The 12,952-nt window shown below is 46.3% G+C and overlaps 1 protein-coding gene across 1 annotated transcript in view; it reads left to right on the top strand.

The window, feature by feature from the left end:
* CHUK (conserved helix-loop-helix ubiquitous kinase) overlaps positions 1-11,575 on the top strand; it is a 40,547-nt gene extending 28,972 nt beyond the window's left edge. The window contains exons 17-21 of the mRNA XM_021713825.1: positions 5,571-5,667; positions 5,943-6,090; positions 6,938-7,068; positions 9,348-9,447; positions 10,360-11,575. Of these exons, the coding sequence (XP_021569500.1) occupies positions 5,571-5,667; positions 5,943-6,090; positions 6,938-7,068; positions 9,348-9,447; positions 10,360-10,389 (506 nt within the window). The 3' untranslated portion in view covers positions 10,390-11,575. The remainder of the gene's footprint in view (positions 1-5,570; positions 5,668-5,942; positions 6,091-6,937; positions 7,069-9,347; positions 9,448-10,359) is intronic.
* Positions 11,576-12,952: the final 1,377 nt, after the last annotated feature.

Raw genomic sequence — 12,952 nt, 5'->3', positions numbered from 1 at the left:
TTCCTGTTGAACATCTGGTGAGTACAGCATGGTCTACTTGAAGAGCACTGGATTGGAAATAAGAAGGCTTGAATTCTCGAACTGAGGTCTTTACTCACCAGGTAACCTCAGGCAATCTTCCTGTTTCTCATTTCCCTCTTCCGCAAAGTGCAGTTGACACCTAGCTTTCCTACCAGTGAGTATGATTGTGGCAATGTATTTAAGAGGATGCTTGTGAAAATGCTTTGAATATGATGAAACTATTATGTGCTTTTAACAGATTTAGTTAAGAATCTCTTTTGAGCCGGGCTCGGTGGCTCAGCCTGTAATCCCGTGCCTTGGGAGGCTGAGGTGAGTGAATTGCCTGAGCCCGCGGGTTCAGGACCCGCCTGGGCAACTTGGTGAGACCTCACCTCTACAATAAATCAAAAAAATTAGCCGGGCGTGGTAGCGCGTGCCTGTAGTTCCAGCTACTTGGAAGGCTGAGGCGGAAGGATTGCTGGAGCCCAGCAGGTCGAGGCTGCAGCAGCCGAGAGCGGCCGCTGCACTCCAGTCTGGGCGACAGTGAGACTCCAACTCAAAAAAAAAAAAAAAGAATCTGTTTTGAAGGATTAGAGAAGAAATCACATCTTAAGGCTGTGTCCTAATATGCTCTATATTTAAATTGTAAAAAGAAGAAAGGTATATACATGTTTTACACTTTAAGGTTAGCAAACACATGCAAATTAATATACGTGTGAAATTTTCACATATTAAAAAAAAAACATGATCTCCTCTTATACTTTTTTTTTTATACTGGAATTTGTTCAGTTTAATTCTACCAACATTTGTGAAGTACATATAAGATATGACCCTGACTTGGGGGGGTCACAGCTGGTGGAGATGACATCTGAGATAGCCTTAAAGGAGAAGCAGAAGGAGCCAGGTGAAAGCAGGTGGCGTGTGTGTGTGTGTGTGTGTGTGTGTGTGTGTGTGTGTACACTGTGTAATAACGTGTGTGTAGCTCTTGGCATCTTTGAACAAGTGCAGTGTGACTGGAGTCTAGTTTCAGGAGGAGAGAGATTGTGGCTAGATCATAAAGGTTCTGGTACACCATGGTCAAGAGTTTGGGTTTCATCATGATAAAAAAGAGAAACTCTAAAAAGTTTTAATTGGGGGAATGGCATGATCAAACTAGCATGTTAGAAACACTACTGTGGTGTGGAAAATGGGTTACAGTGTGGCGAGACTAGAGGTGCGCATCAGTGATGAGGCTGTTGGGAAAATCTCAGTGCAGTACAAGATGGGCTAGGAACTAAAGCAGACAGCCTGAGCTGTGGCAGCGACGTGAGAGGAGGGTAGGGCAGGAGAGAGATTTGGGAGACAGAACTGGTAGTGTTGGATGATAGCCTGAAGGGTGGCTGGGGGTTGGGTGAGGCGGCACAGATGCCTCCTGTTTCTGGCTAGGTTAGCTGGACACATGGCACGACTGTTCATCGCTGTAGGCGCTGTAGGAAGAAGGAGGGTCTTGATGAGGGAAAAGAGTTAATTTTTGTACACATTGATGGTAAGGCGTCAGTGGGACATTCAAGTAGACATGTCTAATCGATGGTTTTGCACATGTGTGTATATGTAGTGTGTATATATCCATGTATATGTAAACACATATGCACATGTATATGCCTACATACATATGTGTGTAGCTTTAGAGAGGTCTGGGCTCATACTTAGTCATTTTGAGAGTGCTCAGCGATTGAGTGAAGAGGTCATCCCGAAAAGCGCAGGCTGAGTGGGAAAGACAAGGTTGGAATCCCAGGTAATACAGCATTTCGCAAGCAGTAGACACAGAGGGCCTGCAAAGAAGATTGAGAAATGGCCAGGACGTATAGAGGGTAGGGGATGGGCGGCACGGAGCAAGAGTTCCAAGGAGAAGGTGATCGGTGGGTGAGATCGTGCAGAGGTGTGGATGGTGATGAAAGTGACAAGCAGTGAAAGTATTCATTGGGCTTAGCAGTGTGGACATCACTGATGACCTCAAAGAACACAGTGGCCTTTTGGGAACAGAAAGCAGATTGTAGTGGGGTGAGGAGGAAATGGGACAGGAGGAAGAGGAGTGGTGAAGTCTAAGCCAGCAGTTCTCAAAGTCAGGGTCCCTGAGTCTATGAGGTGAAAGCCATTTGCACAGTACTAAGATGTTACTTGCTATTTTCACCATGTTGACATCTTCATCAGTGGTGTAAAAGCATTGGCAGGTACAGTGGCCTGCACCTTAGTAGGAATCAAAGCATTCGCACCAAACTATGCTAGCAGCCATACTTTTCACCACCATGCATTCATGGTTTTTTTTTAAATGCCAATTTCATTTAAGAATGTCCTTGATAAAGCAGTAGAACTGTGATTTTATTTAAATCTCAACCCTTGAGTATATCGTTTTAATATTCTGTGTGATGAAATTGGAAGTACTCATAAAGTGCTTCTACTATATTGTGGAGTATGGTAGTTGTCTTAAGGAAAACCACTTCAGAAATTGTTTACTGTGTGTGTGTGTGTGTGTGTGTGTGTGTTGGGGTCTCACTCTGTTGCCCAAGCTGGAGTGCAGTGGCATGATCCTGGCTCACTGCAGCCTCGATTTTCTGGACTCAGGTGATCCTTCTGTCTCAGCCTCCCGAATAGTTGGGACTACCAGCATGCACCACCACACCCATCTAGTTTATTTATTTATAGAGATGAGGTCTTGCTATGTTGCCCTGGCTGGCCTTGAACTCCTAGGCTCAGGTCGTCCTTCTGCCTCAGCCTCCCTGGGGCTTTCAAGAATTTTTGAGTGTAAAGAGTTCCTTTGACCAAAATGTTTGAGAACCGCCTATCTAGACTATTCTTTTCAGAAGCTCGTCTGCTAAGGAAAAAGAGAGGTGGGCAAGTAGCTGAAAGATGTGGCGTCAGAAAAGGTCCCTTTTCCTAAGGAAGACTTGATCGTGTGGTCATGTGCCACATGATGGCATTTCGGTCAACAGCAAACTGCATGTATGGCAGTCCCATGAGATCACAGTACTCTACGTTTACTGTATGTTTCCTGTGTTTCAATACACACACAGCCTTGCAGTACAGTTGCCTACAGCATTCAGTACGACCATGTGCTGTGCAGGTTTGTAGCCTTGGAGCAGTGGACTCCACTATACAACGTGGGTTTGGGTTAGGACACTCGGTGGTGTTCGTGCAGTGACAGAATTGTGTGGTGCTGCATTGCTCAGAACACGGCCCTCACACGACTGCGTATACCTGCCTGGGCTCAGAGCCTATGGAGAAGGACATCCCAGAACACTCTGAGAGGCTAGTTCCAGGGTGCAGTGGAAGGGATCAGCCTCGAGGTTCCTGGTAGTGGAGCGAGAATGGCTGGGGACACGGATACTTTGATGGGAGTAGAGGTGGAAGGTCAGGGTCCTGCTGCCTTGTGGCCTCCCGTCCTGAAAAGGAAGTGAGGTGAACTGCGGTGGAGGAGCTGATGACCGCACAGGCTGCAGTAGTGCGCTGCAGACTTTCGGAAGCTGGTGTGTGCAGTGGAAGATGTTGCTGACCCATAACATGCACAAAGAGTCCAGAGCAGAAGAGAAAGTCTGTGGACTAGTAGCAACAGCACAGTGAATGGTAATGTTAATTCTTTTGTCGATAGTCTAGTAGCTTGGACATAGGAACTGATAGAACAGATGGGTGGCTTGATCCTGATGAAGTAAGAGAACAAAAAGGTGACGATATGAACAAAATAGCGACTTCAAGTGCTAGACGTTGTAGCTAAAGTAAAATATTAAAAGTTAAGATTTCAAATGGAGCAAGTCCAGTTCTTCTTTTTTTTCTTTAATTGATATTCACGACTCCCAGTCTTTTGGCCAGTGAACCAGGTATTGCAGATGAAAATGTACAAAATTGCATCCATTGACTCGGGCAGTTAACTTTCTACAGTCAGTGATAGCGTTTGTCAGGTCACTTCTAGAAAAACTCTGCAGCAGCCCTGTCAGCATATCAGCACATCGTGGAACCTAGGAATGAGTTGGCTCTCCACATAGCCTCTCTGAACTGCTAGTCACCTTGACTGACCCAACTCGTTGGAACATGTTTCATCTGCCATTGGGGCTTGTTATATAATCACGCGTGACTTATGGCCTCTGTTGTCTTTTCTAACTCAGAGTTGACTTGAGATTCGTGTTCACCCGAAAGTGGTGAAAATCACCTTTCCTCCTCCTCCTCTCTGTTGGGGAAGGTTAAGGCTCTGAGGTCTGGGCTGCCTGAAAGCTGGTTCCACGGAAAGCACTGGGGCTTGGTCGGGGGCCTGTAGGAAGGAAGCTGCTTGGAGCCTTTGTGCCACCTCGTGTCTGGCTGTGGGTGAGGGCAACAGCAGAAGGTGTGTGGGGAAGGAAGCTGGGCTGTGGACAAGTCCCAAGCTCCCCTGGCACTCCTTTCGTCGTTTCCATCGTGGTGAAAAGGAGTAGCAAACACAGCCATGTAACAGGACTGTGTGGGGGTAATGAGAACATCACAAGAAGGTCATAGCAAATACCAGTACTGTAATGGCATCAGGCTTCATGGTTGTCCATGGAAAATACCAGCATGATGGGTGAGCTACTTTCAACTTTTCAAAGCTTACACAGCCATTTTCTGAAATATGGCAATTAATGATAGTTCTCCTTTTTAATTGAGGTAAACTGTAGAACTCACTGTGACCAGCAACCATCCCATTTGAGATCTGTTGCTGCCAGTTGGCTTTAAGATATCATGTTAAAGCCGGGCATGGTGGCTCAAGCCTGTAATCCCAGGACTTTGTGGGGGGCAGAGGTGAGAGGATTTCCTGAACCCACGGGTTCAAGAGCGCCTGGGCAACTTGCCGAGACATCATCTCTACAGTAGGTCAAAAAATTATTTAGGCATGGTGGCACATGCCTGTAGTTACAGCTACTTGGAAGGCTGAGGCGGAAGGATCGCCTGAACCCAGCAGGTCAAGGCTGCAGTGACCGTGAGCATGCTAGTGCACTCCAGCCTGGGCGACAGAGTGAGACTCCGACTTAGAAAAAAAAAGATGTCATGGTACCCTCAAACGGAATTTTCAGGATGTCCACAGGTCCCTTCATCAGTGTATCAGACTCGGGTTAAGTCAGTTGGCTTTTCGCAGAGTTATTATGGGCTGTAAACAGATGGGTAAGCATGAAATTCAAGCAGCCTAGTGTGGCAGGCGCCTCCTTCTCCACGCAGTGACAGTCTGTTGAATTGTCCTGCTGTTTCTCAGTATGTGGCTGATCATCTAGGGAGAATTGGCCTCTTGGCCGAAGGCTGTATTTGTGTCTAGGGCATGGGGTCATGGGTTAGATAGCTGAGACTGTTCTTCTCAAACTCGGGCAATTCAGATCTCTTAGTGATCAACTTATTATATGTATTGTATACACACAAACACAGACTTTATCTTTTGATATATGGTTAAAATATAGGCAGTCTTTAAATTTTACCCAATTTTAATTTAAATGGAAATGTTCATTAATTAAAATCGGTTTTGGGTATGGAGGACATTTTGTTTGGAGGCTGGTGTGGTCAGTGGCAGAGGTGGCGCCATTGCCTGACATCTCTTACAGATCACTCCTACAGCGACAGCACAGAGATGGTGAAGATTATCGTGCACACCGTGCAGAGTCAGGACCGGGTTCTTAAGGAGCTGTTTGGCCATCTGAGGTAGAAGCAGCTTCATTTCTTACAGAGAACCAGGGTGCTCTTATCATGTTCCTTTCAAGGTGTAATAACCCTCGTTGGTAAATACCCTGGACCCAGGAAGAGTTCTGGCAGCACCTGGGGTGACTGGGTCACAGTCGTGTGCACTCATGTGTCCTGTGTGTATGTAGGTCGGCCACTAACTCCTATGCTCATTGTGGCCCCCTTTCATATTTGGGTCAGAGAGTGGTGCACAGCCTCGAGGGTGTGTGAGTGTCTGACACCGGTTTCCTCTCCAGCAAGCTGCTGGGCTGTAAGCAGAAGATTATCGACCTGCTCCCCAAGGTGGAAGTGGCCCTCAGTGACATCAAAGAAGCTGACAGCACTGTCATGTTTATGCAGGGAAAGAGGCAGAAAGAAATATGGCATCTCCTTAAAATTGCCTGTGTAAGTAATTTACTAATGAATTGTGAAATGTGACATTTGCTGTTCCCTGTGAAAGGAATTTTTATTACCATGAGCAGGGCCCTCTTGAAGATGTGCATTTTGTGTTGGGCTGATGTTCATGTTCCTTGCTTGGGGTCAGACTAGCAACTGAGATACAAGACTTCATGATCGCCTCTCTTTCCCGGATCCTGATTTTATACTCCTCTTAGCTCTGGGCCACTGTGTTTTATTGTTTTGTTTTGTTTTTTGAGTCAGAGTCTTACTCTGTCGCCCAGGCTGGAGTGCAGTGGCATACTCACGGCCCTGCAGCCTCGACCTGCTGGGCTTAGGCGATCCCTTCACTTCAGCCTTCCAAGGAGCTGTAACTACAGGCATGCACCACCATGCCTGGCTGATTTTTTGATTTATTGTAGAGATGAGATCTTGCCAATTTGCCCAGGCTGGCTCGAACCCGTAGGCTCAGGCAGTTCTCTCACCTCCACTTCCCAAAGTGCTGGGATTATAGGCGTGAGCCACTGCGCCTGGCCAAGGGCCCAGCCCAGCTCTCGGGAGTAGATGTGCCTGACTGATTAATGAAACCGACCCCTTGTTTAATGGCATTTTGTTTTGTTTTCTTCTTCTCCTTCTTTCTCCAACCAAAGTGGACGTAGAAGGGTGCGTACATCCACCGTAGTCAGTGAGGAAAGGGGCCAAGGGCGGAACAGGCACTGCTGGGGTGTAAAAGTGGGAAGAGTTGCACAGACGTACTCCAGTTGTGCATGTCAATCATTCTGGCAGTGTCTTAGGAATATGGTAAGCGTTAACAGAGGTGCTGGCCTGCACTCTTTTTTTTTTCCTTTTCCTTCAGACACAGAGTTCTGCCCGTTCCCTTGTAGGATCCAGTCTCGAAGGTGTGGCAACTCCTCAGGCATCAGCATGGCTGCCCCCGCCTTCAGCAGAACGTGAACATTCTCTGTCATGTGTGGTAACTCAAGATGGGTGGGTTCACTTTGTAACAACAGACAGTTGTGTTTTCAGAGCAGCGGCAGGAAGGAGACAGTAGTGTTTAGGGTAGTCTCTTTGGTGCCTTCAGACCAAGGTTGAGTCTTGACTGTTAAAAATCTTGGGCAACTTGACTTTTTTTAATGTTCATATTTCCTCACCTGAGACATTAAATTGGGAATGTATGAAAATTTGATTAGACAATGTATGCAAAGTGCTTGGGAAGTAAATGTTCAACAGATGTTGCTTATTATTATTGGCTTAATCCAAATTCTGAGTCCTTTCTCTGGTAATTGGCTTATCATTTTTTTCTTTTTTTTGAGTTGAAGTCTCACTCTCGCCCAAACTGGAGTGCAGTGGCACACTCACAGCCACTGTATCCTCAACCTGCTGGGCTCAGACGATCCTTGCGCCTTAGCCTTCCAAGTAGCTGGAACTGCAGGCTGGTGCCATCACACCCAGCTAATTTTAATTTATTGTAGAGATGAGGTCTCGCCAAGTTGCCCGGACTGGTCTTGAACCTGTGGGCTCAGGAAGTCCTCTCACCTCAGCCTCTTAAAGTGCTGGGACTATAGGCGTGAGTCACCATGCCCGGCCATCGCTTTTTTTTTTTTACTCAATCCATATTCCTTTCTTAATGGTTTTCCTTCTGAGAGATTATGCTGTCTTTTTGCATCGATCATTTTGGGGTCCTTGATTACCCTGCTAATAAATTGTTGTGGTCTATTCTATTCTATAACTTAGCATTTCTAAAATCGTGTTTATTCATTGCCTTAAATCAGTTTTACAAGTAAGAACTCAAGTCTTAAGCCCTGTATTTTCTTTTATTAACTCCTGCTCTTCTGCTAAAAGCTGAATGACTGTCCATTTCTGTTATTTCCTCAGCATAAGATGTGCCGCAGCCAGAGCCAGTGGCTCTTTGCTAGCTTGTGTGTTGTTGCTTTTCTCCCACCTCACGGAGACCTCTCCAGCGCCAGCATTTCCTGGAAGCTCTGCCCATAATTAGTTTTACAGAAGTGCAGCCATGTCGTGTCGCTGCTCAGGAGGGCGTGCAGCTGCACGTTCTGTCCTCTCCTCTTGGGAGGGAAAAGCACATGGCAGGAAGGCAAGCTCGTATCAGGTATTTTGTCTTTTAAAGAAAGCAAGTTCCATGCTATCGTGGGATCCTGGTAGATGTGGCCCAGGGCAGTATCTCTCCAGCCGTGGCACAGGCGCTGATTAAGTGCAGACTTCCGGAGACACTCCCTTCATTAGGCTTGAAGGAGGGAGAACTTTACACATCACTTACCTTTCTGCATTTATTAAAGGCATCTGAGTGTTTAGGGCATACGAATGGTTGCAAATGTCATCTCTCTACAGGTAATGTCCACTTTGGGGTTGTGGTATATCTGGCAGGTATTTTAAATATATTTTCTAGAATGAATACCTTACAAAGGAAAACAAGTCTCAGTTGTAATGTACCCATGGTACTTAACTGCCAACGCCTGGGAGCTGCTGGCCTCAGTTCTTCTTCTGGTGGATAAGAGTGGAGTCAGAATTTAGTTCTAGACAACAGTGGCTACCATCCACGGCCCAGAACTGACTCTGGCAGGAGTGAGGTTTGGTAAAGGGTGAGAACGTAGCCTTGTGGAGGAGGAGGACAGGAAGGTGGAGACCAGAGGCAGGACCACCTTCGGATTCGGACTTCCAGGGACGCTTCCTGGCTCAGCAGCTCCCCCCGCCGCACTGTTTTCTTCTGCTGTCTTCAGGATTCAGCTTGCTTGTTTTCCTTTTCGTTGCCGTCATCTGTAGCTCCCAGTGTTTTTCATCTTCCTTGATCTCTGCATAACATATTGTACTTTTCTGTCTTCTCCCCTATATTTGTATCTATGAAGTAAGCATACGGGTGTTCTCAACTACTTGTAAGGAAAGAGAAACGTTTAGAAGCCAAAAGAGGTCGTCCATCTGTCTATGCCACAAAACTATCCCCCCTCCCCCCCAGTTAGCAGTTTCAGGGGGGAAGACAAGTTGTATGTCATGCCACTGATATTTCAGAGGAAATCAGATCGGCGCTGTGGTGGCCTTCTTACTATTAGAGTTAGGCTGAGGCAGCCGCTTGGACTGAACAGGATGCTGTTTCTGGGGAGGGATGCAGAAGCTGAAGCCCACAGGCGTCAGCTGCATGAGAGTTGCATCGCAGGAAGGCAGGGCTCACCCTGACCTAGAAGACCAGAAGGCAGAGGAAGTTCAGGTACCCCTTTGCGGAACTGAAAAGGCCTTGTCTTTTCCTCTCACAGGGAGACGCCAGCACAAATGATAGAAGAAAATTTGAACTGTCTTGGCCATTTAAGCTCTATTATCCATGAAGCAGAGGAGGAGCAGAGCAGTAGCCTGAGGGTAAGTCTGTGTGGACACAAGTGTGTCTTGCGTGTGCTGGGCGCCCTCTCCTGATCTGGCGTTTGGGAAGCACAAGGGGAGGAGAAGACCTCAGAGGAGAGAGCGTTTGGGGGCTGCCCTCCGCCCCAGATCCCTGTCTGTGTTCCTCAGGGGTGTGCTAGGGTGATGTCGTCCGAAACCCTCAGCAGTAGCATTTTTGGTCCAGTTAAATGAGTGGTAAGCTTTCTTTGCAGTGGGACCAGTAAAATGGAATGGTTTGTGCGTTGTTGCTTTAGCAATCAGTTTTCGCCAATAAGATGGCACTTGTACTTCAATTCAGATGTAGTACCTCTTGTACATAAAAGAAATTGTTAATGTAGTTGTAATAATAAAAGTGCTTATATTAAGATTTGGTTACTATGAACTATTAACTTGTTAAAACTTGGAGCATCTACAATAAAATGTTTACTGAATTAACTTTGGCTGCGTTTAGTCTGAATGTCAATTCTGTGTACTTCCTCCTTCATTAAGAAGAAGAGCAGCCAGGCACAGTGGTGCACACCTGTAGGCTTAGCTACTGGGAAGACTGAGGCACGAGGATTGCATGAGCCCAGGAGTTCGAGGCTGTAGTGTGTGATGATTGCACCTGTGAATAGCCACTGCACACCAGCCTAGGCAACATAATAGTGAGACGCTGTCTCTACTTTTTAAAAAAGGATAATTATTTGCTTCATAAATATAAATATTTGTGAAAACTAATTAGCAGGAAATAAGGTGAACTAAACTCTTGAATTGTAACTTTTATATTTTTGAAAAATTCTCAACTTCTGATTATAAAATGTCCAAACCTACAGAAAACTTGCAGAAATGAACACCATGTACTTATCACTTATAATCAGCATCTAATTGTAACTTTTCCACACCTGGTTTTAGAATCTCGACTGGAGCTGGTTAACGGAATGACTTGCCACTTGGTCACTGTCCCCACACCTATGGACGTTGTTGCTGCTGCACATGTTGGAAGTTTGTTATTCCCCCATGATTCTTCAGGCGCCAGTCAAGGGAAGAAACGGCTGTGATCAGAAACCATTTCTTCTGCAATCAGAAAAACATGACTTCACAAGCGTATTTTTATTTGGGATAATTTTAGCTTCTGAACAGAATTTTATAAAAAGTCAAGGGGCTTGTTCAAATGTTTGTTTTCATACTACAGCTATTTGGGAGCCTCGCCATTGTGACTTATGTTTTCAAACTTGGTAAAACTGCTCAATGGACAGAAAATACCTTCTGAAGTTGTGATTTTCAAGCATAAGGCCCAATTTAGTTTTGTGTGCAGAGAAGAAAACCCAGCTAACTTGCATTTTAAAGTGAAAGTTTTCTACCTGTGTCTGCGGAAGAGACTGCTCACAAGTAAAACTGTACTTCTCGAAGAACAAACCCTACCTCCTTGTGTTGCCCTCAGCAAGGGCTCTCCCTGGCAACACAAGGAGTTGGCGTCATCATTTTAACTTGACCCCCACTGTCACAGTAGCCCTTCTTCTGGAAGGAGCTGTGCGTCTGTGCCTCCAACACCAGCTGACTCACGAGTCATGTTAAGTGTGTTGTGTGTATATGTATTTAAGATGTACATTGATATCAAAGAGAAGATGCCTGTTAATTTATAATGTATGTGAAAGCTTGTTTTTCCATTTGTACAAATGGGCCCTTTGTAAACAATCTTTCATGTGTTGTCTTGCAGATTTATAAAGGTCTGCACTCCCCCATCTGTAATTGCACTCCCAGATCCGAAAACAAGGTTTTCCTAAGCTTGGTGACAAAACTCATTTGCTTGCAAATCTGATCTGAACTGACATTGAATCCATTTATCCCGCACGGTGTGAAAATCCATTTATGTTGCTGCAGAATTATCAATGTGTTTGATGATGGGAGTGTGCCACCATACACTGCCGAGGGCTTCCGTAGTATGCACTGAAGTACCTTTCTAAAATCTGAAAATCTCCGAATTCTGAAACAGAGTGCCCAGGGTTTCAGACAAACGACTGTGTACCTACCATCTCTTAAGTAAGTTAGGTGTTGTCTTTAAAAATGTGAAATGCTTTTATATTCTATACAGTTTTTCACTTTGTATATTAAATGATTTTTAAATTACTTTTTGAGTCTCTACTCATTATAAAATGTAATCAGATTATAACAAAATAGTTGAGTATGGCTTGGGAAAACGTGAGGGTTCCATGAAGTGGAATTGGGGCACAGAATAGAATAGCTTCTCCTGGTACTTTCTTTAGGAATGACAGGGTTTGTGGTGAAGTCAGTGTCGGGTAACTTCTTAAGTGCAGTGTTCCTCTGAGAGGTCCTATCGCCACTACTCATGTCTAAACAACATGCTTGTAGCTTGTTCTATAAACCGATGTCATAGTCTCACCATGCCCATTTTTGCTAATGGTGCCATTTTCCCAGTCATCCACGTTCTTTAGTTTCTCTGAAGATGGTAGCTGTTGTAATAGGCAGCTCTCTCTTACTTCATGAGTTCTGGAAGATTTTAATAAGCATTAACTGGGTACCTCTTGCTTGGAAAACACTAAGCTAGATGGCAGGATAAGGAAGGTGGGCAGTAGAGAAACGTGCTTATCCGGGAGTCTGAACACTGCAGGTCATCCAAGCACTGCAAGTCTTGCTAAAGGATTTCCTTCAGTGATCATGCATTTCTAAGCATCATTGTAATAACTGGTAAAAGATTTGCTCTAGAGCTGGGGCTGCTGTCTGTGGCTGGGATGAAGTTAGAGCAGCCTGAGCTGCATAACCTGGACTGTGAGTCCGTGAGATCCCCAAACGCGCTTCTGATGCGTCAGTGACCGCTCCCCCTTTTTTCTGTTGGGTCGAGTGGAGAGGCAGTTGTGAATTCTGTACGTGTCATTCTCCAGTCTAAGCAATATCATGAAAAGCTAAGAGAATGTTTCCAGGAGACCTAGAGTTTGGGGCAAGTTATTTTCCGTTCTTTTGGGGAAGTTAAGACAGCCGAGCTCCGCAAATACCATTTATCTGGGGGTCGCTAGGTAATGAAAACCAAACGAGGAACACAGCAAGTGCGTTCACTGAAGGCCGCCTCCGCGAAGACTTGAACCGCTTCTGTCTACCGCCTCTCGCTTCCGCTGTGTGAGCTCGGGCCTGCCGCTCCCTAACCACCCGGCTCCCTGCCGCCAGCCTGCACTCCGCCTTTCGGCAGGTTCGCCGGCCCAGACGCGCGGCTGGCGTCTCCCGACCCGAGGAGGGGAGGAGCCCCTCCAGCCCCAGGCTGCCTTTCCGGCTGCCCCCCGCGTTCCTGCCAGCCCCCTCTGACGTGCTGCCCTCACCGCCCTTGCCCGCATCCACCTCTGCCTTTGTCTCTCCTGGTAACCTACGCGCAGGGCGCAGACTTGCAAAGGAACGGAAGACTGCGGCGAAAGCGGCGCGTCTCGCTCTCCTCCAGCCGCCCAGCTCCCCCGCGGCAGGAAGAGCGCCCTCGGGGCTCCCGAGCCCGGGGCCCGGG

Source organism: Carlito syrichta, unplaced genomic scaffold (genome assembly GCF_000164805.1).
Source record: "Carlito syrichta isolate Samal-C Ts95f unplaced genomic scaffold, Tarsius_syrichta-2.0.1 Scaffold304751, whole genome shotgun sequence".
Classification (NCBI taxonomy): domain Eukaryota; kingdom Metazoa; phylum Chordata; class Mammalia; order Primates; family Tarsiidae; genus Carlito; species Carlito syrichta.
The sequence above is the reverse complement of the archived record's forward strand: the minus strand, read 5'-3'. Positions and strand labels throughout refer to the sequence as shown.